General features: G+C 41.9%; 1 protein-coding gene and 1 pseudogene across 1 annotated transcript in view; both read right to left on the bottom strand.

The window, feature by feature from the left end:
* Nucleotides 1-7,579, bottom strand: part of LOC109691856 (uncharacterized) — a 32,024-nt gene extending 24,445 nt beyond the window's left edge. The window contains exons 1-3 of the mRNA XM_074057348.1: nucleotides 6,683-7,579; nucleotides 3,363-3,410; nucleotides 1,126-1,252 (exon numbers count right to left, since the gene is read on the bottom strand). Of these exons, the coding sequence (XP_073913449.1) occupies nucleotides 1,126-1,252; nucleotides 3,363-3,410; nucleotides 6,683-6,742 (235 nt within the window). The 5' untranslated portion in view covers nucleotides 6,743-7,579. The remainder of the gene's footprint in view (nucleotides 1-1,125; nucleotides 1,253-3,362; nucleotides 3,411-6,682) is intronic.
* A 9,298-nt stretch (nucleotides 7,580-16,877) lies between these two features.
* Nucleotides 16,878-25,172, bottom strand: LOC141417968 (uncharacterized; annotated as a pseudogene).
* Between the last annotated feature and the right edge of the window lie 737 nt (nucleotides 25,173-25,909).

Genomic DNA, 25,909 nt, shown 5'->3' with positions numbered 1-25,909 from the left:
AGCTGCTGTGCAGGGTCTCCAGAACTCCTGGACTTCCTCTGTAGGATTAAAAGCTTTCTGTGACAGTCAAAAAAAAATACTGATTTACTTACCTCATATTACCGATCTCCATGAAAGACAGATTTTCATATCCATCAACACACCTATTTATTTAACCAATATTTACAGGTCCCCTGCCATATACCAGGGCTACTCTAAGCACTGAGGAGATGGTAATAAACAACAGAGATAAAATTACTCTACTCCTGGCCATCACACTGCAGTGAGGAGGCACAGGTGATAAACAGGGGAACAAATATATATATAAAGTAATAATGATCAGTGCTTAGATACAACATAAACAGGGCCCAGGGAGTAAAGGGAGAATTGAATTTTTAGTACAGCAGTCAAAGGAGGCCTCTCTTTGGACATTAAACCAGAGCAGACATCTGAATGAAGTTTGAAAGGAGGATTCATGAGAACTATAAATGAACAAGTTTTCTAGAAAGAGAAAAGAACAGAGCTTAGGCAGAATCAGCCTTGACAGGAATGAGGAACTGCAAGGAATGACAATGTGGCTGGAAAAGACTGAGCAAGAGGAAGAGGATAGGAGTTGTGGTCTGAGAGGCAGCAGGGGATAATAGCAGACTACAGAGAACACTATCAGCCAGTGTCAGTGCTTTTACTCTAAGTAAAAGAAGTCACAAGAAAACTTTAAGAAGAGGAATAACATCAGGTAACCCAAGGTTAAAAGGGTCATTTTGGCTGTCAGGTAGAGAACAGATTGTCGGGGAAAGGATAAAAACAGAACAACTAGTGACAAGGCTATGGTGATAATCCAGGAAAGAGATGTGACACCTGGACCGAGCAATGGCAACTGGGGTGATGAAAAGCAAAACCCAGGAACGATTAACTATAAGAATTCACCTAAATTTCTCTCTCTATGGGTTGCTATCTTCATCATCCAAAGCCTCTCTTCTCTTCTCTTTCTATATATATCACATATAGAAGACATAGCACGTCTTGTTTGCAAAGTTGATGCTCTGTGAACATGCAAAATCACAAATCCAAAAAGAACAACTGGAGTAAAAGGAACCTGAATTCTTCCAAAGTAAGAATAACACTCAATAGGACATGTATCCTCACCCACTGAGAGCAGGTTCCTGAAGTTCTCCAGCATCACATCGTGGTACAGCCTCCTCTGAGCAGAGTCCAGCAGCCCCAGCTCCTCCTCAGTGAAGGCCACAGCTACATCCTTGAAGGTCACTGCTTCCTACAACAAACACACGTGACCTCAATCTTACAGCCAATGTCCACTGGAAGAAAGGTAGCACTGAGAAGGTGAGTAGGATGCGTGGGATGTTTCTCGGGATTCTGAGTCATTTGTAGTTCCTCCAGCCCTTTTCCTTCCAGCTCGCCAACACTATACACTGATTCTCCCTCAGATTTACCCAAATGCTCCTACGAAAAACAAACTTTTGAACATTTGTGTCAGTGAGGTAAAGTACTCAATGACCATTGTAATAAGTTAATTCCCAAAGAACTCCAACTGCTGAATCCTAAATTTAAAAGGTTTTACACTTTAATATTGCCAATTTCCCCCAAATTGTGTACCAATTCAGCGCCACCAATGTTTGACAGTACCAGCCTTCCACTGAGGCAAGAGCCGGGTGTGTAGTAGCAATAGGACCTGGCAACCCTCTGAATGACAGCCTCCTTCTGGTTCTTCCTGTCTGTCTTTCACTAGAGTGATCTTCAATTTTTCCACACGAACTTCAGCGGGTTCCTCATTTCCCACAACCACTTCTCTTTCGGTCTGACGTGAAGATGAGCCAAAGACCTCCTCACACAGCTGCTCAGAGGCACGAGTGCAGTGAGGAAGGCCAAGTGCCTGGCAAGTCCTTTAGAATCAAGAGACTTTACACTCAGGTCACGCAGTACTTTGATTTTAAAAAATATGAAAAGGAAACAATGAATCAGGAAGTAAACTACACACAGGGTATGACCCAGGTTCCTGTTGTAGGAAAATGGCTAAAGAAATTTCTCTTATGGGAAGCAGGAAATCTGAAGCATTGGGCCACATTTCAACATTTTAGCAAAACATCCAAGGAGCCACATATAAATCAGACCTTTTCAATTTTGGATATCTACTATGTTAAGAGTTTTTAAAAGGTAATATTTCTCAAAATGGTTGTTTTCGGGAAAATGTTAAATGCAGGAAAACTGACTCTGTCGTGTCCTTAAACCAGTAAAAGCCCCAAACTGCCTGTCTATAGAGAGAGAATACTTTAAAATAAATGTTATATAACATTAAATGAAAACACCACAAATTAAATTTTTACTTAGGGTTTGGTGGTGAGCTCAATGGTACAGTATTTACCTTGTATGCATAAGGCTGTAGGCAACAATCAACCCCATAAAAACTAAATTAAGTTCTAAAATTGTATTTAGAACGAGGTATGGTGGTAAATGCCTGTAATACCAGCAGTTGGGAGCCAGAGGCTGGAAGGGCTCGAGTTTGAGGTCAGCCTGGAATGCACAGTGAGACCTTCTTTCAAAAAAAAACAAATAAAAGGGCTGGGCACACACCTGTGATCCCAGGTACTCGGGAGGCAGAGGTGGGAGGAGTGCAAGCCAAAGCCACCAAGGCAGTTAGCATGAGACCTTGTCTGAAAAACAAACTAAAAGCAAAAGGACTGGGGACATATTCAAATGGCAGAGCGCTTGCCTAGCCAGCTCAGGCACTTAGTTCAATCCCCCATACCACCAAACAAAATGTATCTATGTTATAAACACAAATATGTAACTATAAACAATATGATGATGTTACAGTAATTTAAAAGCAGCCAATTTGTAAGCAGAATAGACATAAAGGAGATTTCACTTACATCTGTTAATTTTCTACCTATATTTGCAAGTTAAAAAGTGATGAAATGAAACAAAAACAAAACCAAAGCCACTTGAATTTAAAAGGAACACCTCAAATGCCAGGCTCTCTTGAAAAAGAAAACTTCTAATCTCTAACTATTGATGTGGCTTTTTTTGGATATGTATGAGACTGGGGTTTGAAGTCAGGGTTTGCAAGGCAGGTGCTCTACCACTTGAGCCACACCACCACCCATTTCTGCACTGGTTATTTTAGAGACAGGATCTTTTTTTTTGCCCAGGTCTGTCTGAACCACAATTTTCTTATTTCAGGCTTTTGCTATAGCTGGGATAACAGGTGCTTTTGTTCTGCTGAAATGGGGATCTCTGGAAGTTTTTTGCAGGGGTTGGCCTCAAACTGTGATCCTCACAATCTCAGCCTCCCATGTCACAAACGTGAGCCATCAGTACCCAACATAAAGTGCATTTTTACTAGTGAAAAAACAAGCTCTACTTACCTTGAAAATGCTCATCTTTAATTCTTCCTTCTGGGAAAGCCCAGAGTCCTATAAAGACAGAATGAGGAAAAGAGAGCCATCAATGGAACCTGAGCAAGTACTGGCACTAATCCACGTGGCTGCTCCTTGTGAATTAGAGAAGGTGCTTGTTTCTTGTGGCTTACAAGCAGAACATGACAAGGACACCATTATCCCTTCATTCCTCTCAGCAGCGGTGCACACAACAACACGCCCAAGCACACAGTGGCCCTGTCACCAGGGCACCTGCACTTCCACAATAGTGACTGTACTCTAGGCATGGGACAGAGTGTCATAACAGAAGCAAGAGGAGCTCTACCACTAATGTGCACAGCCACTCACCTTGGGGAGACTTTAACTTCTCTTTGCTGCAGCTCTGTCTTCTGCAAGTGGAACCCCTCCCACAGATCAACCTAGCATGATTCTTGCAAAGTAAAACAATGTCAGAGTCTCTTTCTTTGCAACGGCAGGAAACAAGTGATAATCTAGTTTGAAGTTATCCTTAAAAATCTGATTTCTACCAGTAAAGTATTTTAAGCTGTCTGGAGCTCACAGGTAGTGGCTATTTCATGTAACTTTCTTACAAGTCCTGAAAAAACTCTTCCTGTCTTTTTAATAATTTGCTACCATAACAAATATATTTGTTTATCTCTCTGTCTGTCCATCTATCTTATCTATTTTTCTGGTTTTGGGGTTTGAACCCAGGGCTTCACACATGCTAAACTCATGCTTTACCACCGAGCTACACTCCCACACTTGATAACTCTTTTTAAGTGGAAAGTGCTATCTGGGCACATATGCATGGAGGGAAAAAATTAAAACAAAAAAAATTAATACAACATAAGATGTGCAATAAGAAATAGTGGGACAATCTTCACCTAATGTAAATGAAAAAGACAGGAATCTGAGTCCACAATGTTAGAAATAAATAAACAGGTAAAAAGAGAAAGCTCCTGCTGTGGTAGAATGCATAAGCCAACATGTGTGCAATGAAAGATCAGTAGAAAATCACCAACAGATAGCAAGAAACCAGCGAAAGTGTGCTGAGGAGTAAGATACAATCTCAAAGAATTGACCGCACAAAGAAAAGGATAACCTGGTGGATACCTTCACAAAAAAACAAAGTGGAGACCACTTCGGGCAAACCCACAGGACATCTGACTGTCACATGATGCATGGAGAAGGTGTTCAATATCACTTCTATGGACTCTCTCCTGATAATGCCCGGGCTGAACGCAATTATAAACACATGTCAAATAAGCCATAAAAAGGGACATTCCACCAAAAGATTTGCAAAGACTTCACAAAATAAGAGCCCAGGAGCAAAAGAAAGTCTGAAGAACCATTCTACATTAAAGTGACTAACGAAAAAAAAGCTAAGCACAGTGCATAGAATCAAACTGTCCTCTGATCTGGGGTGGGAGGGGATTGCTCTCCAAGATCTCACTGGGAAAACTGAACAAACTTAATCCTAGTCTGTGGATTAGATAACAGCATAATGTCAATGTAATTGATTTCATTTTATCACTGTCTCTAGTTTGCTCTCATATGCTTCAGCAAAAAAGCATGTATGTAGGGCATAATCCCATATGTATCATACACTCACAAGGTAGTTATTGCATATGACATAATGACATTATACATATAGATGACAAAGCTGTGAAGATAGCTCTCACAGCCATCAGGAGCAAGAGCCAGACTTGGTGTTTTCAGCTGACTAACAAGAATGAGGCAAGGCCACTCGGTGACCAAGAAAAAAGAAGAGTCTGTAACCCAGAGAAACTTCCCATGTGATCAAAATATGTATGAATAACCAAATAACTGTCTCCTGGCTAAGAGGAGTAACCTCTTCGTTACCTGCAACAACTCCAATCTCACTGTTTCTCCTACCTAGGTAAAATTCATTACACTACTCAGTCAGCAAACTGCTTCTGCCTTTGACAGCATCCAATCCACAACAAACCTTCCCTGCCTAAACCTCTCCCCAACTCAGCCAACCCATGCCAGTAGTCAGCTAAAGAAACTCACCTGTCCTCAGCTGCACACTGCTATCTAATCCACAGTTCACATTTAAGTTTCTTCCATTTTCCCACTATGTGCCTGGGGTTATTTGACTGATGGCCACCAACAGAGCAAAATGCACACATTGGGGAGGGTTGAAATATTTGGACTGAGTGGGATCCAAGGCAGCCATGTCAGTGTATTCTGTGCCATCTCACAGGGTCTGCATTGCCTGAGCATCTCAAATTTTCACCTTCACAGGAATCACCTGGGGAACTTGTAGGAATGCAGAGTCCTGGGTCTTATCTGCAGAAATTCCAAATTAGAAGGTCTTTGGTGGAGCTTACAGGCATCCCCTCCAGGAGAGGGTGGTTTGGGAACCAGAGTTTCAGAAGCCCTGGCAGGGAACTATCATTCCAAAACAAAACAGCTTCCACTATAACTGAAATACACACAAGAATAACTTGACCAAAAAAGGCAGCAAAATGTTAATAATTGGTATATTTCTATCCTAAAGTTATGGGCGACACGTTTATTTCTTGAAATTTCCGTATTTTCTGGAATTTCCACAATTACATGTTACATCTGTAATATAAAATTATTTGAAGTAAACAAAACGAAATATGTGAGACATAAACTATTTTAAAATCCTCATTCAACAGCCCAAACCTTACTCTCCAGCTCTAAACAACCTGCTTCACATGGAACCAGCCAGTTTCCTCTGGCTCGGAAAGAACAGACCCTTAGATTATGAACGCAGGTCTGGACTCAGGCTGACCCGGGTCCAGGGCCAGCCCTGCTACCCACTAGCTGTGCGTGCGACAGTTTATGACCCGCGCCTCAATCGCCTCGTCTTTAGGGTAGGAAAAGTCATCCGTATAAAACCTTCAGAAGGGAACCGATGCTCCTATGATCCGTCCGGTGTCAGAGGACGTGACCTCACCTCCGCCGTGCGCGTGGTCACCTCTGTGGAAGTGACAAGCCTTGCTCACGTGGGACTCTGCTGTCTCCTGTCGCGTGCGGTCAGGGCTGGGGGAGGAAGGAAGGAAGGAAGGACGGCGGGGAGACAGCAGGACTGTGTCTCTAGAGCTGACAAATCGCAGTTCCAGCTAGACGCAAAGCTCATGGGGTGGGGACACCCCCACTGCGTCCTGGGAGACATTACAGGAGCGTGGAAAACACAGTCCTATGAGCCAGGCAGGCTGAAACAGTGTGTTAGTAGATGACTTTTTCTCAAATACTGTGTTAGAAAGGAAGAACTTGCAGCTCCCGTTTCCAAATCAGCAAACGCAGTCACTCACCGCCCCAGGTGACGCGGCATGAAGTGACAGGCAGGCTCGCGGGTGGAGCAGCCGCAGCATGGGAGACTGGCTCCGCGCCGACCCAAAGAAGCTCCGCCCTGGGGGACGCAAAACGGCGCTCACGCCTCAAACCTCCGCTCTCAGCCCCTCCTTCCTTTTCACCCCAAAGGAAGGAATGCCAACTGGTGGTCCCAAACGCATTTTGGAGAAATACGTAAGGTGCCTGGGAAGCGGAGTTCATCACTGAAGCCAGTAAAACAGGGATACTTCGCCCGCCTCCAAGGGCGGAAGTGCCTGTGACTACCAGGAGCTTCCGGACTGCGTTTCCCAGAAAGGCCCAGCATTGTGCCCCTGAGCCGGAACTGCCTGTGACTAACAGGAGGTCCTGAACTACACTTCCCAGAGTTCCGCGGGAGGAAACCGTTGACAGTTGGACGTAACTGTAACTGCGCAGTGCTCTGGACTGCAAGTCTCAGAATGCTAGGGCGCGGGAAACCGCCACTCTACCGCCCTCCTGGACTACACTTCCCGACAAAGCCCAGCCCGCCCTTCTGATGCGGAGATGTCCGATTGATTATTCTACCCAGCCGGTTTGCCCTTTCCAGGTTTCCTGAGGTCTTGGGCAAATGTCTACTCATTGCAGTGTTTTCTGCCCTAGAAAAGAATGGATGCTGTTGATTTTAAGACTGAGTAGCACTTTAGACATTGTTGTGGTATGAATGGATCACCCCCATAATCCATTTGTTTAAATTCTAACCCCCAAGATAATGGCATTAGGAGGTAGAGCCTTTGAATTGCATCATGAAAAGGACAGTGCTCTCAGAGGAATGTCCTGAGGGAGCCCTTTCGCTCCTTCAGTCGTGTGAGGACACAACCAGAAGGTAGTATGCACCAGAAAGCAAGCCCTCGACACACAAATCTACAGGAACCTTGATCTTGGACTTTCCAGCCTTCAGAACTGTGAGAAACAAATTTATGTTCCTTATAAACTACCCAGTTTATGGTGTTTTATTACAGCATATCCCAAATGCACTAAGACAGACATATTCAAGGTGTCCTTGCCTCTCACTTGAGGCTTCTTGGTAAACCAGAAAGACCTTCACCACAGGAGTAAGGGGAAAGGTAACCCGACTTTCTATAGTAGGGACTAAAACCAACTAACAAATCCCTAAAGATGAGTACATGTGGATGCGTTTTGTTAGCATCTTCTGGCCCTTGGGGAAGTGAATAAAAAATACTCTAGAGAAAGACACCACCAAAAAGATTTTAGGAATCATTGGTCATTCTCTCGTGGGACTTTGGTTAGAACTCAGGGCCTCATGCAAGCACCTGTCCTACTTAGCCACACCCCCAACTCCTTGACCATTCTTGCAAGAAGCAGTTATCACTGATGGTTGTCAAACATTGATTTTTAACTATATCATTCCTTCTACTGTATATCTTAGCATAAAGGAGAGCGTTTTCACCCTTTTCTCTCTGCCCTAGTCCTCATTTTACTGGTAAAAAGATTTCGTTTTGGCCATTTGGAATCAACACAAGCTGGAGCTTCTGCCTTTTTACCTGTTCCACTGTTTTTTTTTCTACTTTGTGGCAGTGGAAAAAAATGTTCCAGGCTCATTTAGTACTTGCCCTGGCCAGCCCTGTAAAATCAGCTATTCTTCAAGGAATCACATTTTGTATTGTAGAATGGTATTTAGAAATAAACATCTGGGTGCTGGGTGTGCTCACTGCTACTGGGGATCATTGGTTTTCAGCCCATTAGGAGACTAGAGCTAGTAAATAGTTATGTGGAGATACATACTTAAATACACCGTGTGTGTGTGTGTGTGTGTGTGTGTGTGTATGTTTGTGTGCATATCCACACACATCTGTATCTACTTCTGTAAATTCCAAGCTAGGCACATTTGACATGCATGAAACTGGTTCACAAAGGCTGTTTTCCTAGGGTGGGGCTTATCCATTGCCCTCAGGCTATGTATAACACTACAATTCCTTTCTTTTGTTTTTCATTCCTTTTTACTCTTTCATAACCTATCCCTGCAATTTCTGAAAATGTAGGAAACTTAACTGCATAATTTGTGGCAATGGGGGACTGTGTTTGTGCTATCTCCTGCTCAAAAAGAAAGTAAAAAGGAAGAAAAGTCAGGTGCAATGACTACTTGGAAGTGTTATAGAGGTTAAAATTTATTTGGGTTTAATTTACCAGATTTTGATACAAATTATCTTTAAAAAAAAAAGATGATCTACTGTGGTATCTAGTGATAAGAAGAAAAGAGAAAAAGAGAATGCATGTATTAGATTTCTTTTGTTTCAGGTGTTGTTTTCTGAGACGTGGTCTATGTTGCCCAGGCTGCTTTCAAACCCCTAGGCTCAAGCAATCCTTCCACCTCAGCCTCCACAGTAGCTGAGACCACAAGTGTGAATTATCGTACCCAGCAAAGTACTAAAATCTCTGATGCTTTGTACAGAAGGAGTTAACACAGGACTGAGACTACTATTCTTAGAAACGATTCCTTGCAACATACTATGAATTGAATGATGGTGTCCCCTCCAAAATTCATGCTGAAACTCAATTCCCTCTTCCCCTTCCACCTCTTCCATTACATTTGTCCTCTCTGACAACTGCAGCAACAGGATACCATCTTGGAAGCAGTATCACCAGACATTCAACCAGTTAGGGCCTTCACCTTAGAATTCAAAGCCTCCACAAAAGTATTAAATGACTTTATTTTGTTTATAAGTTACCCAGTTTGTGGAATTGTTATAGCTGCATGAATTGAGTAGTCACATGTTTGAGAATCTGGATTTAGGGAGGATTCTCACAACTCCCTGCTAAGAGAGACTCACTGTGTCTAAGCTATTTGTACAATGTGGTTTATGTCCAATGCATACCTTCTGTCTGGGAGTCTGGAATTTTGGAATAAACTAGGCGGACGTTGCCTGTGTCCAACTCCTCATGAAGACCTACGTCAAGTGTACAGTGAGTTTCTCTGATAGACATTTTACACGTGCAGTTAAAATTCAATGTGGCAGGAATTTAGCACATCAGCTTTTTACTAATTCTTCCAGATTTCATTCTGCTCCCTCTTCCCTTGGCTCAATGTATTTTGCATCCTTTCACTGTAATAAGTCCTAAGCCTAAGTATGACAGTATGAAGTGTCTTGTGAGTCCTCTTAGCAAATCACACAATATGGACGTGGTTTTAGGGACAACCCATATAGTATGCAAATTAAGATAGCATCCCATGAAGGAATGCTCCAATAAATCAGCTATGGAACCTGGTCACCCAATTAATATAATTTGCTGAGTGAAGTCCTTCCTCTCATCAACATCAAAAACACCAGTATCATTTCTCAGTAATATGGAACGACATGTACACCAAATTCCTACCAAGGAACACCAGCCTCTGTTTACCTTGTCCTTACTGGTTCCACATCCAGAAAAAGGTCCACTGCTATTATGCTATGTTCTCTCTTGGTACATACCTTTTCTTCAGGAAACTTGTTTTTAATACTTCCACAGTATATGTAAATCTTATTTGGTCCAGGATTTGCTTTCTGCCACTTCTGGAATTATGCATTAAAAAGTGTAGCAGAGGGAGATTCCAAGATGGTGAGTAGAGGGAGGAAGAAGAAAGTGTGCTTCCTAAAGTAAAATCTTGGAGAGATGCTGGAGATACACCTTGCAGGAAAAACCACCAAGAAGAGGTAAAACTCCAACACCACCACACCCCCAGCTCACGCATAGCATCCCTACTCTACAGTAAATGGAGAAACCAGGAGGGCTCCCACGCCACCACACACCAGCTCCTACCAGCTTGAGAGACACAGACCACAAGGTGAGCTAACTGGCATGCGGTACCTGCACAAACAACCCTGGTCAGATCAGCATAGCCCCCTGGACAGACTGACCCCACCCAGGGAAAAAAAGAGGAAAAAATCTGAATAAAGAACAACAAAAACAAAAAGACATGTAGCAAAGAGGGTGGGGCGCCCTGACCACTGAGGAGTGGGGAGGGGCAATCCCTCCTGGAACTGTAGATAAATAAGCTGGCTGGAGAAGGAAGGAGTGGTGGCCCCACCAAGCAACCTTGGAGGGGGAAAGCTTGTAACAGTGTTGTGAGGAGGGTTCCACTGGAGAGTGGGGAAAGGGCACTTCCCACACGATCGGTAAATAAACAAGCCGGCCAGAGAAGGCAGATGTAGTGCCACCTCCCCCAGTGTGCTTGCAGAAGGGAAGGCTTGTAACAGTGGTCGCTGCATCCAGGAGAACTCTAAATAAACAAAGCCTGTGGACCTAGGTGAGTATCAAGCTCGTTCCTGAGATCTGCAATCAATAAAGCCTGCAGCAACAGCTGGCTAACAGCAGCGGGCAGGTGAGCCACAGCCTCAGATAGCCATTCACAGAACTGCCTCCAGACTCTTATTTTTTTCTTTTTTTCTCTTCCTTTGATGAGACAAAAACAGAACTACAATTGGAAGCTGAAGGATTCAAATTCCATTTGAACTTGGGATTTTTGTTTTGTTTTGTTTTTGTTTTCTTGTTTTTTCTGTTTGTCTGTTTTTGTTTTTTTTTTTTCCCCCTTTGATGAAACAACAACCGAACTAGTTCTGGGACACCATCTCCAGGATTGGAGGCTGAGGGACTAACACCAAAATTATTAAGACTGAAACTTTATTGCATTTGAACTTGAGGATTTTTTTTTAATAATCTGTCTCTCTAATGCTTGTTTAGCTTACCATTGATTAGTGCACTATCTCTCCCTGTATATTTCTTTGGGACTGTTTCTTTTCTTGTTGTTATTGTTTGTTTGTTTTTTCAATTGTTTGTTTGTTTTTCCCTTTTTCTTTACTTTCTTTACTTTCCCTCTCCTCTCACCCTTCCATTCTAGATATCACCATTATTATTATTACAAGCTAGACAATACTGAATTACACACAGTACAGGGACAGTAACAAAAGCAAGGGGAATGACGGGAAGATGGAAAAAAGAGGGAAACCAGTTTTACCCCGGTAAAAAATTAGTACAGGAACCAGAAGGAAATGAAGAAAAAAGATACTCAGATCCAGACTCCAACAAAATGAAGAAAAATTATGCCAAAGAAACCAATGAAGCCCACAAGAACACTCTGAAAGAAGAAATCCTACAAGTAATCAATGAGAATTTTATAGAGATGATACTGGATATGGTCAACCAAAATGTACAAGAGACAATCAAGAAATTCTAAGACAACAAAAAGGGAGAATTTGAGAAAGCACAAGAACAAATAAAAGAAACTATAGAGGCACTGTGTAAACACCAAAGTGAAACAAAGAACAAGATAAATAAAGAGATAAATGAACTCAGGATGAAAGTAGACAATATTAAAGAGGAAGGAACTCGGGATATGGAAACCTCAGAAAAAAGAACAGAACAGAAATTCAAAACAAAATGGAAAGCCAATCCAGCAGAATAGAACAAACAGAAGACAGAATCTCAAACTTGAAGATGAAATGGTAATTAAAGGAAAAACCAAAAAACTATTAGTTAAACAACTCAAGACCTGTGAAAGGAAAATGCAAGAACTTACTGACTCCATCAAAAGACCAAACCTGAAAATCATGGGCATTGAAGAAGGAGAAGAGGTACAAGCAAAGGGAATGCGTAATATATTCAACAGAATAATTACAGAAAATATCCCAAATCTAGACAAATCTATGCCCATACAGGTGCAAGATGCCTCCAGAACACCAAACAGACCTAACCAAAATAGAACTACCCCATGGCATATTATAATGAAAACAACAAGTACAGAGACTCGAGAAAGAATATTGAAGTCTGTGAGACAGAAAAAACAAATAACATACAAAGGTAAACCCATCCAATTCACAGCAGAGTTCTCAACAGAAACATTAAAAGCAAGAAGAGCTTGGGGTGAGATATTCTGGGCACTGAATGAAAATAACTTCAACCCTAGGATACTCTATGCAGCAAAACTATCATTCAAAATAGAGATGGAGCAATAAAAGTCTTCCATGATAAGCAGAAATTAAAACAATATGTGACCACAAAGCCACCACTACAAAAGATTCTTCAAGGGATTCTGCACACAGAAAGTGAAACTCAACCATGAAAGGGCAGGCAGTACCAAACTACAGGAAAAGAAAAAGCAAGAAAGTAGAGTAACATCGACTTAGATACACACAATCAAACAATCAAACAACTAAGACAACTAAATGACAGGAATCACAACATACCTATCAGTACTAACACTTAATGTTAATGGACTTAATTCCCCCATCAAAAGGCACTGTTTGATGAACTGGATTAAAAAGGAAGACCCAACAATTTGTTACTTACAGAAGACCCATCTCACCAACAAAAATAAGCATAGGCTTAGGATGAAAGGCTGGAAGAAGATTTACCAAGCCAGTGGCCCCCGAAAACAGGCAGGAGTAGCAATACTTATCTCTGACAAAGTAGACTTCAAACCTACATTGATCAAACAAGATAAAGAAGGAAATTCCATACTAATAAAAGGGGAAATAGACCAAAAGGAAATAATAATTATCAACCTATATGCACCCAATGGCAATGTACCCAATTTCATCAAACATAACCTGAATGACCTAAAACATATATTAACTCCAACACAGTGGTTGTGGGAGAGTTTAGCACCCCATTATCATCAATAGATAGGTCATCCAAACAAAAAATCAATAAAGAAATCCTAGATCAAAATTAAACCATAGATCAAATGGACCTACTTGATGTCTACAGAACATTTCATCCAACTTCTACCCAATATACATTCTTCTCAGCAGCCCATGGAACCTTCTCCAAAATAGATCATATCCTAGAGCACAAAGCAAGCCTCAGCAAATATAAGAAAATAGAAATTATACCATGCATTCTATCTGATCACAATGTAATAAAACTAGAACTCAACAACAATAAAGACAAAAAACACACAAACAGCTGGAAACTGAGTAACTCATTGCTTAATGTAACAATGGATCATTGGTGAAATAAAAGAGGAAATTAAAAGTTCTTGGAAGTCAATGAAAATGAAAACACAACCTACCGGAACCTATGGTACACAGCAAAAGCAGTCCTGAGATTAAAGTTTATAGCCATGAGTGCATATATTAAAAAGACTGAAAGATCCCAAATCAATGACCTAATGATACATCTCAAACTCCTAGAAAAACAAGAACAAGCAAATCCCAAAACAAGTAGAAGGAGAGAAATAATAAAAACAAGAACTGAAATCAATGAAATAGACACCAAAAAAAACATACAAAGAATTAATGAAACAAAAAGTTGGTTCTTTGAAAAAATAAACAAGATCAATAGACCCCTGGCAAACTTGACCAAATAAAGAGAGAAAAAACCCAAATTAGTAAAATCAGGAATGCAAAAGAGGAAATAAAAACAAACACCATGGAAATCCAGGAAATCATCGGAGACTACTTTGAGAACCTATATTCCAATAAATTCTCCCAAAATTAATGAACCAATAAAGAAATGGGCAAGTGAACTAAACAGAACTTTCTCAAAAGAAGAAATTCAAATGGCCAAAAAACACATGAAAAATGCTCACCATCTCTAGCAATAAAGAAAATGCAAATTAAAACCACACTAAGATTCCACCTCACCCCTGTTAGAATAGCCATCATTAGCAACACCACGAACAACAGGTGTTGGCAAGGATGTGGGGAAAAAGGAACCCTCTTACACTGCTGGTGGGAATGTAAACTAGTACAACCACTCTGGAAAAAAATTTGGAGGCTACTTAAAAAGCTAAACATTGATGTACCATTTGATCCAGCAATACCACAATTGAGGATATACCCAAAAGACTGTGACACAGGTTACTCCAGAGGCACCTGCACACCCATGTTTATTGCAGCACTATTCACAATAGCCAAGTTATGGAAACAGCCAAGATGCCCCAGCACTGACGAATGGATTAAGAAAATGTGGTATTTATACACAATGGAATTTTACGCAGCCATGAAGAAGAACGAAATGTTATCATTCGCTGGTAAGTGGATGAAATTGGAGAACATCATTCTGAGTAGGTTAGCCTGGCCCAAAAGACCAAAAATCGTATGTTCTCCCTCATATGCGGACATTAGATCAAGGCCAAACATAACAAGGGGATTGCACTTTGATCACATGATAAAAGCAAGAGCACACAAGGGAGGTGTGAGGATAGGTAAGACACCCAAAAAACTATATAGCATTTGTTGCCCTCATTGCAGAGAAATTAATGCAGAAACTTTAAAGTGACAGAGGCCAATAGGAGAAGGGGAACAGGAACTAGAGAAAAGGTTAGTTTGAGAAGAATTAATTTAGAAGGCAACACACATGTACAGGAAAGCAATGCGAGTCAACTCTCTGTATAGCTATCCTTGTCTCAACTAGCAAAAACCCTTGGTCCTTCCTATTATTGCTTATACTCTCTCTTCAACAAAATTAGGCATAAGGGAAAAATAGTTTCTGCCTGGAAGTGAAGGGGTGGGGGGAAGAGGGAGGGAGCGGGGTGATAAAGGGAGGGGGCAGGGGAAAGGGGGAAGAACTGACCCAAACATTGTATGCACATATGTGTAAACTTTTTTAAAAAGTGTAGCAGATACTGTTGTCCACATTTACCAATTTATCTGTGTATTCAAAGCACCAGAGAATTATTTTGTTTTTGAAACTGGCTTCCGGAGTCCATGAATTCGTTTTGATTTTTTGTGCCACAGAGCAGTAGAGAGTGACAGTGGAGGCTTTAAGTGTAAGAGGTTATTACTTAGTACTTTTCCAGACTCTACTGTGCATAAGCTACTGCTTTGGCAATGCTGATGCTCAGTAAAAAACTGAAGTATAACTTATGAAATTACAAAATGGAAAAATTTCCACAAAGTGCTCATTGCTAGGGAAAGATCACTTTTGGAAGAATGTTCCTTTACACATTATCTTACACACACACACACACACACTCATGCACCAAGAGCTGAGTTCAATTATGCTATAAAGGCAACAATCTATGATCTACAAAGCCCATGCATTTCTCCTGTTATTACAGATATTGCCATCATTTTAATTGCTTTGGTTGATATAGGGCTAACTATATCTAAACCCAAATTCCTACCAAGGTGTACATTCTTCCATTAAAAAACCAATTCAATGGCATTATTCATATGTTACTTATAGTTCTAGAATGTTAATCTCATAGTCATAAACTGAAGGTGGGTATAGAGACTCAGGCCAGTAACCCCTGATGCTCAGGAGTCAGAGATCAGAAGGATTGCCATGTGAGACCAGCCCAGACACAAACTGGTTAAGACCCTACCTGAACAAAACAAGCTGGGTGTGATGACATACATCTATAATCCCAGCTACATGGGAGGCATGGGTAGTAGGATCACAGTCTGTGGCTGGCCCATGGCAAAAAGTGCAAGATTCTATCTAAAAAATAACGAAAGCATAAAAGGGCCAGTGACAGGAGCACCTGCATGGAAAAGCATGAGCCCTGAGTTGAAACCCCAGTACTGACAAAAACATCATAAAATTAATTCCAAGTATATGACTTCCAGCTCAAAGAAGTACACAATTTACCTTCTGATATACACTTTGCCCAACCATGCTTTCTGCTTCCGATAGGGGAAAGTATATGCATGTCAATTCTGCTTCAAATACATTCGGTGAAATGATCAAACATCCGCAAGTTCTTTTCGGTATTTGCGTTGTGGAGATGGGAACATGACATGGAAAGAGAACGCTGTGGTAATTAAAAGGCAATCATTTCAAAGTCTGGATAGAAATGCAGAGAATGAGGGATCACAAGTAAATTCAGTCTATAGAGAAATTCTGTCATTGGTTACTACTTCTGACACTTCCAAAGTGTTGCATTAAATCACCTAGTGCTACTGGGTAAACATTCAACTGTGTAATATTCAGAAACCTGTTACTGTCAGATAAATAAAACTGTTTAGCAACAGCCACAAAAATCATAAAAGACAGTTCAGCGTATAAAGTATAATACCCATGGCAAAGTAGACAGGGATCCAGGAAGAACCCAACTTGAGAGCAGAGGCTGGAGGTAGAACAGGAGTCAGGTGCAATAGGGTGACACCATTTTAACATGGCAGGATGCAGATCCACTGGTTTTCTGCATTTCAACAAACACTCATTTCCCTGAATAATTTTCTTTTGACGGCTTCCTCCTCTGTGTACCATTTTCATTTATTCTACATGTTTTCCTTTTGACTCATTTAACAAGTACTGAAGATACCAAAACCCGTCATCAATGTTGAGGCCATACATACCCAACAGCAATGGTCCTGCCCCATGGAGCTTACAATCTAGTGACATGCACTCTGGTACACTTCAAACAATACTTTTGCTAAAGGCCCAGTCACCCTCATTTCCTTTCAAAGTCCTCCTTCCTAAGTGACATCTGATAAATGTCTGAGTTCTGACTGAAACCTTTCCAGTACCACTTGCAAGGTGCTCAGCTGGGTGGCGTTTGCTCAGTATTACATAAACAGTGTCAAGTAAACCAAATATTTTTCTTCTATGAAGCATAATGAACATGAGAATTCAGGTCACACATGAGGTTTTTCAATAATGTCACTTTGCAGAACTTCCTTGCTCTGACGATTGACTAATCTTCTTACCTCTCTTATCGCTTTCATAAAGCGTATCACTAGCGTGAGTTTTATGATGACTTACAAGATTTGATCGCCAGCTGAAGCTCTTATTACACATCTCACACTTGTAAGGCTTCTCCCCTGTGTGAACTCTCTGATGAGACTGGAGCTGTGAAGACCGACTGAAGACTTTACCACACACATCACATTTGAACGGCTTCTCTCCAGTGTGGACACTCTGGTGAAGTTGAAGACTTGAGGCCTGACTGAAGTACTTACCACATTCCCCACACTTATATGGCTTTTCTCCTGTGTGGACCCTCTGGTGCATGTCAAGATTCAAGCTCCACTTGAAGCCCTTCCCACACTCCTCACATTTGTATGGCTTTTCCCCAGTGTGGACTTTTTGGTGAGCTTGAAGGTGTGCGCTCCGACCAAAGCTCTTCCCACACTCTTCACATTTGAATGGCTTTTCTCCACTGTGGACTCTCTGATGGGCCAGAAGATGTGAAGCCTGACTGAAGCCCTTCCCACACTCCTCACATTTATAGGGTTTCTCTCCTGTATGGATTCAACAATGAATCTTAAGATCTGCTCCCTGGCTGAATCCCTTTCCACACTCTTCACATTTGTATGGTTTCTCACTTGTGTGGATCAGCTGGTGAATCTGAAGCCGTGAATTCTGATTGAAGCCCTGTCCACACTCCTCACACTTATAAGGTTTCTCTACGCTTAACATGGATCTTAAGATAGGAACTCTGGGAAAGGCTTTCCCACTTGCATCACATTTATAGAGATGAACTTTGTTCATGGATTTTCATCTTGAAGCTTTTCCCACACTCCTTGCATTGGTAGGGCTTTTCAAGTGTGGACTCCTTGACGGGCCTGAAAACTTGAACTGTAAACAAAGCCCTTGTCACACAGTTGACATACATATGGTTTCTTTCCAGAGTGGATTGTCCGATGGGCCTGAAATCGTGAAGGTTGAGTAAAGCACTTACCACAGTCTTCACAATTACATGGTTTCTCTCCCATGTGGACGCGCTGATGGATATGCAGATTCGAGCTACCAATGAAATGCTTCCCACACTCCTCCCATCTGTAGGGCTTCTCTCCTGTGTGCACTTGCAATGATTATGAAGTGCCGACCTGCAGTGGAAGGTCTTACTGCATCTATCCCATCTGAAAGTCTTCTCCCCAGTGCGGATTCGCTGATGGTCCTGGAGATGGGAAGCATGAATGAAGGCCCTCCCACCTCCTCACAAGTGTAAGGTCTCTCGCCAGTGTGTACTTTGCAATGAACAGGGAGTGTTGATGTCCAACTGAAGCCTTTCCCACACTGCTCACATTTGAATTGTTTCTCTACAGTGTGGACCTTCTGATGAGTTTGCAGATGGGAGCACTGGCTGAACTCCTTTCCATACACATCACACTTGTGGCGTTTCTCTCCCATGTGAACTCTCTGATGAACACGAAGAGCTGAGCTGTAACAGAAGCTTTTTCCACACTAAAGACAGCTATGGGATTTCTCTCCTGGGTGCAACTGCTGATAAAGTTCATAGTTGCAGACATCACTGAAGGACTATTTATACTCTTTACATTGGTAAAGTTTCTGGCCTACATGAGTTATGGATTGTTCTGCTGGAACCTGGCTGGGTGAACCACCTTGTTTGGGTTACTGAGAACTACGTATCATGGAGTTTTGGCATCTGGTTAAGTCACTTGCAATGTATTGCCACATCTGCCAGCATGACAAGTCTTCATGTGGTCCTGCTTCTGGAACAACCTCCATCCCACTTTGGATCTTGTCTGCTGTGAGGACAGAGAATTCGAATATGGATAACCAAATGCTCTGTTCAGAGTTTTCAAGATTTCATACTTAGGAGAGACATGAGATTTTAAAGACTCAGAGGAAGTTCAGTATATCGTTTCTGCTGTGCATCGTGGTTTCTGGTTTGGCTACTTAGAGGAACCAAGACATGGCGTAGTGGGTACTACACACCCATCACTAATAAGATCTACTGAACCATGCCATGTCTCCTATGTGTTACAAGTCAAAGGCTTAATTTGAAAAGTTGACAATATGTCTACGACCATAACACCCTGAACGCACCCGATCTCGTTTGAAAAGTTGATAGTATGTTACAAACAGTTAACCGATTTTCCTTCCTATTTATTTTCAGTCAGCATAGAATCAAGGATAGTAAATTATATACTTAATAAATTATGTACATACAAAAATAGTCTAAATAACAAAACATGAATCAGTAAGAAGTTTAAATAAAAGTACTAAAATAATCAAATACTTTATAGCTTTGGTCCATGTTATATTCTCAAATTAACAAATGCCTACAGATAGCCATATAAACATTTAGAAGTTTTTTTTCCAATAAATTCTTCGAATGAAGTTTAAAAAGTACTTGGGAGGGAAACATTTGCTCCCCTCCTTGGAAAGGAGGATTATTGGAAAGTTACTTTAACATTTAGGTGACTAGACAGGTTAACATGACTTACAGACTGGAAGCAAGTACCTAAGTACATACTGACTAAAATACAGCACATAAGCAGAGAGTGGAATATTAGCTCCTGTGAGCAAGTTTCCTTCACAAGGACCAAACTTGAGGAAAAATAAGAATCCATGAAGAGTTCTGGGCAGAGGAATGGCAACCTAACTTGTATTTCCAAAGGATTTCTTGACTATGATACAGAAAACACACCTTACACTCTGAGCCGGACACCCAAAAATCCAGGAAAGAGACTTGACAGTTTGGAGACCCATGCCAGCCATAGGGGTGGAGAGAATTTAAAGAGATGGACAAACATCTACAAGGACTCCCAGTCACTTGCTTCTTACGTGAATTCCCTGTTCTCTGGGTCAGTGTCTTCATCACATCAAGTCTGTGTCCTTTTCTAAGTGAAATACATCAGGTTTGCAAGGATGACACCCTATGAATGTGCAGTCACATATTTAAAACAAGCACTCTAGAGGTATATTTCACTGACAATTTGGATTCCTGCTACATACTGATGAATTAATCAAAACCAAGTTATTTCAAAATATTTAAACATGGCCTATTGAAGAAATACTGGTAATTTCAAGGCCTAGAAAGATATACATACATATGCAACACAAAAACCTATTTCTGGGGCTGGAAGCATAGCTCAAACGGTAGAGTACCAAGCACAAAGCCTTGAGTTCACACCGTAGTACTACGAGACAGAGAGAACCTCTCTGTGACCAAGGTCTGTTTTCATTAAAACTCACATTACCAGCCACAGTTTTTGCCACAACACGAGAGCATCAGGCCCACAGATGTGGGGAATCAAGACCTCCAAAGCATGAACACCCTATGACACAAAGTCACTCTAGGTGATTAACATTTAGTGACGGGGATGCCCGTCCTCACCCACTGAGAACAGGCTCCTGAAGTTCTCCAGCATCACGTCGCGGTACAGCCTCCTCTGGGCAGCGTCCAGCAGCCCCAGCTCCTCCTCGCTGAAGACCACAGCTACGTCCTTGAGCGTCACCGCCTCCTACAACAAACACACGTGACCTCAATCAATCTTAATATCAAAGGCCATTTGAAGAGGAACAGCACTGAGAAGATGGGGAGGATGAGTGGGAAGCTGATGGACATTCTGAGGGATTTAAATCAATTTGTAGACTTCCCAGCCCATCTCCTTCCATACCGCCAGTGCCACCCGCTGACTGTCCTCAGTCTTATCAACATCCAGAGACTCTGGATGTCATCACTTTCCATGAAGGTCTCCAACAAGCTTTGGGTAGCATGTCTGGAACAGCCATGCCATTCATCTTCTGCACACTAAAGGCATTTGCTAACTGCAGTGTTTCCGTGCCATGCTATGAAGCTATATGACTTTGGACAAATTCACCTAGTTTCATCTCAGTGAAATGGTTCTTTGTTTTTTAAAAGTACTAGGGTTTTGCAGGGCTTTGCACTTACTAGGTAGGCAACCTACAACTTCAACCACATTTCCATCCTTTTTTGCTCTGCATAATTTTGGAGATAGGGTCTCATGTTTTGCCTGGGTCACAGCTTGGACCGTGATCCTCCTATTTATGCTTCCCAAAGTAGCTGAGATGAGAGGTATGTGGCACATGCCCAGCTTTTTTCCATTGAGATGGGGTCTTATAAACTTTTGGGGAGGGCTGGCCTACAACCACGATCCTTTGGATCTCAGCCTCCCACACAGCTTGGGATGACAGGTGTGTGCCACCAGCACACAACTGTGCAATGCTTCTTAGATGACAGAGTTCTTTCAAGAATTAAACATGGGGATACATAGCATTTGGCAGTGTATGGCACAGGCTAAGGGCTTAACAAACATCAGCTATTTACTATTATTATGATTTATTATTTTTAGCATCTGTTTCATCTTTTTTCATGGCTTTATATTCTTCAACAGAACTGATGGGCTGCATTTATGTGTTCTAAATAATGAATATTTAATTTTACACATTTAAATTCATTATAACTAATCCTACAAATAACATCACTTTATTTATATCTTCCTTTCATGTCTACTTAAAATAACTGAAAATGAGAATTAAAATACAAAATATAAGTACATTTAAAGTTATGATGTATAATGGCAGATTTTCTTCCCAACTTTGTTTCTGCCGCCTTCCCCGAATCTTTCAAGAGAATACATGTGTCCTTATTCTCCATAACATAACCACAGCAGGTTATAAATTTTCCAGTGGTTTGGGCCCTCTGATGAGGAAGAAAGATTCAATTTAATTATTCTCACTTCTTTGATTATAAATGCCTCCCATCACCTTTTCGAATGCTGATTGGCCATCTCTACTTCTCCTTTTGAATTTGCCTCTTCATGTCCTTTGTCATATCTCTTTGGATTATTTTCACTATCCAGTGCAGAATATTCATTCCTTTTGTTTTGTTTTGTTTTTGGCAGTTACTTGGTTGGAACTCAGGACCTCATTCTTGCTAGGTAGGCGCTCTTACTGCTTGAGCCACTCCACCAGCAATATTCCTACTACTGATTTTGGCCTTTTTGTCATCTGTGTGGTGCACAGATTGGTTACAATTCTGGTTGGTTACATTTCCAGTAACACTGTGTAAAGTATGCTTTGGACATAACACCTGTGCTAGCTGTTGTCCTTGTACTCCTGGAGCATTGAGCATTTCAGATACCTGTCAGGAAGAGACAAGTTCACCTCAAGAAGGGACTTTAGGAGAGGAGCAGTGGTCACCTGAAGATGTCATCACCAAGCAAGGCACTCCAGACACCCAGCCCACAGAGTAGACGTCCTTCAATGGAGAAGTATTTCCTCATCTCTCACTTTCACTTGACTGGACTGACCGCCACTCCTGACCCTTGATTTCCTGTGTGAAAGTGAGTGGGTCCCTCCTACTTCATGAGTTAAACAGAAAGATGAGACCTACAGCCTCCTCCTTCAGCAGCTGTAAGGAGTAAATGAGATAACACAGCTGATTTGTGACTGGCAAACCTCCTTCTATTGCTGGATGTTTTGAACTAACGTTATTGATTACATTGGTCAGACTACTCACTGCCTAAAGGAAACCAACACATAAAATAGATAAAGGATCTGACACAGGCCTGGACACCAACAAACATAGCTCTTTCTGTGTAAAAACCTCCAGCAACATCTGTGTGGAGCAACAGTGAGAACATGTGGCAGAGTGTTTGGATGTTCTATCCACAAAACAACCAAACAAGCCACATGTCAAAGCCCGTGCAAAACTAAACTTCTAGTATATTCACTACATCTAGTATATTGAGGACAAAAACTGGCAGATTGGCTGGGCATCAGTGGCTCACACCTGAGATCAGGAGGATCTCAGTTCAAGGCCAGCACAGGTAAATAGTTCATGAGATCCCATTTCCAAGATAACCAGAGCAAAATGGACTGACGGAGTGGCTCAAGCAGTGGAGCACCTGCTTTGTAAGTGTGAAGGCCAAAGTTCAAAGCCCTGTCCCACGAAAAAAAATTTTTTCAATTTTAAAAGTTGGCAGAATTGATATGTGGAGAAAAGATTGCACAGGAAAGTTATTGCTGCAACATCACTTAAAACACAAAATGCCTAAGCCACATACCTATGAGGAAGCAGTCAAAAATACAAAAGCACATCCATTCAATGAGAACATATCTATGAAAATGGAAATTAGTTAATGTTAAGTGGAAAAATTACAACTTAAAATGAGATGCATAGGATGAATTCAAATATCATTTTAAATGCATGTGAAGAAGAGTATAAGAAAATTTAAGAAGCCTAGTTTGTGAGCAGAAAAGTAGTTAAATGGGAGAGTTGTTCATTCTTACTGTTTCTGCCCCATACAACAAATAATAACAAGAAACTAAAAACAAAAGCAAAGTCAACTCAAAAGGGACAAAGGAAGGCTGCAGCACACAAATGTCCTCAAACCCCTGTTATTCTCCTTGGGTCTTTCAAAGAAAGAAGAAAAGGTGGCAATTTGGGTAATGAGTTGGAATTTTAACAGGGAGAAAGGCGAGCCTTACTGACCTTGAAAGTGGTCATTTTTCCTCCTCCTAATAACATACAGAGTCCTGAGTCATTCAGATCACAGGAAGGCAGAGCTGTGCCTAGAAAGGGCAAAAAAAAGAAAACAAGATATGAAAGTGTGGCCAGGAACACTTCTCACCACCATGGACACTAACAGTGAACTGACACAGCAGCCTTATTCATAACGCAAAACCAAAAATGACAAAATTGCTCTCCTATGAGCTGATGGACAGATTACAGTGCATCCATACATCAGAAACCAGGCACTGACACATGTTACAACACCATGAACCCTGAGGACCTTCATGCTCAGGGGAAAAAAGCTGGTCACAAGGGACTAGGCGAATATGATACACAGAGAAAGGAGGCTAGTGGTTGCTGTGGATTTGTGGTGGGAATGAGGGTAAGCAAATATGGACCCAAGGAGTCCAACTAGGGGGAGATGAAAATGTTCTGAGCTCAATTACAGCAATGGTGACACTATTCAGCAAAGGGCCTAAAAAATCAGTCATCTGTACTCGTGAAGTGGGTGAGTTCTGTGATATGTATCCTACACCTCAATAAAGTTGGGGACCCCAGTGTCACCAAAAAGATAAATAAAAAATAAAGTAGGGGGGGGAAGGAATGTCAGTCTACATGTCATTTAAATTGACAAGGCTGGATTCAGAGTCCATGCCGTATTTTTTGAATGCTGTATTTGGATGAATGAATAAACAAGTGTGGGAGGAGGGAAGGCGTCTCTCGTGGACAGGAGAATGTCCACGGATGAATGCATCTGCCCGTAATGAACTTGAATTGAGAACCGCTTTAGGGTGAAGGAATCTGACAGCTATCCCCTTGGCCGAGGGAGCAGCGCCCATGTCACAGTTGTTTGAATGAGGAGGACCCCGCCGAGAACTTGCACGCGCCGGAAATGAAGTCTCTCTCCAGAGTAACTTGCCTGTATTTTTCCAAAAATATGGAGAATAAAAAGGCAGGCTGTGAATCCTCCCGTGAGTCATCCGAAGACTCGGCTCCAGGACACAGCGCCGGTTACACGCGTTCTTAGTGGGATTTGGTACCGATGCTTAATGCTCATCGAAAAGACAAACAGGAAAACCTAAGCACAGCCCGAGGAAACCAGGACAACCCCAGATGCGAGCCGGTTCCACCGAGGATAACCGAAACCGCTGCCCTCGCGCCACAAACCTCTGCTCTCCCCACGGCGATTCTTTTCTGCTAAGCCGAAGGCCAGGTCCCTGCGGCAGCAGACGAAGGTCGGCTGAAGCGCCAGGAAACCTGAACTCACCGCCCAGAATTCCTCTGATCCACATGTCTGAACTGAAGTGTCTGAGTACTGTTGGACTACAACTCCCAGAATTCCCAGAATTCGCTTTCCTTAAAGGTAGCACCCAGTACTCTTACACAGACGCGAGACTACACCTACCGGAATTCCTGATTCGCCTGGCCAACCGAAGTACCGGTTACCCCCACAGGGCTCTGGGACTACACCTCCCAGATGTCTCTGGATTCGCCTGAGCGGAAGTGGAACTCCACAGGCCTGCTGTACTACATATCCAAGATTTCCCTAGCATACGCCTCCCCGAATGAACTTCCCTGCCATAAAACAGACCTGCTCTACTTTATTTACATCCCACAATTCCCTTGGAACGAATCCCACCTCCTGAACACCCGGTACTCACGTGGATTTGACACTGAGAGTTAGCTGTACATCTCCCTGAGTCTTCCAATGAAAATATCCTATAGACAGGATTTCTCAAGGTCTTGACTTCTCCAATTATGACAGGAGTACTATTGGAAAGAAAACAAGCAAAGAGATAACACCGTTTAAGAATTAGTGGGGGTGGGAATGTAAACTAGTACAACCACTCTGGAAAAAAATTTGGAGGCTACTTAAAAATCTAAACATTGATCTACCATTTGATCCAGCAATACCACTCTTGGGGATATACCCAAAAGACTGTGACACAGGTTACTCCAGAGGCACCTGCACTCCCATGTTTATTGCGGCACTATTCACAATAGCCAAGTTATGGAAACAGCCAAGATGCCCCACCACTGACGAATGGATTAA

The sequence above is a fragment of the Castor canadensis genome, chromosome 16, assembly GCF_047511655.1.
Source record: "Castor canadensis chromosome 16, mCasCan1.hap1v2, whole genome shotgun sequence".
In the NCBI taxonomy this organism is placed as follows: domain Eukaryota; kingdom Metazoa; phylum Chordata; class Mammalia; order Rodentia; family Castoridae; genus Castor; species Castor canadensis.
Note: the sequence above shows the minus strand (reverse complement) of the source record. Positions and strands in the feature narration are given on the sequence as shown.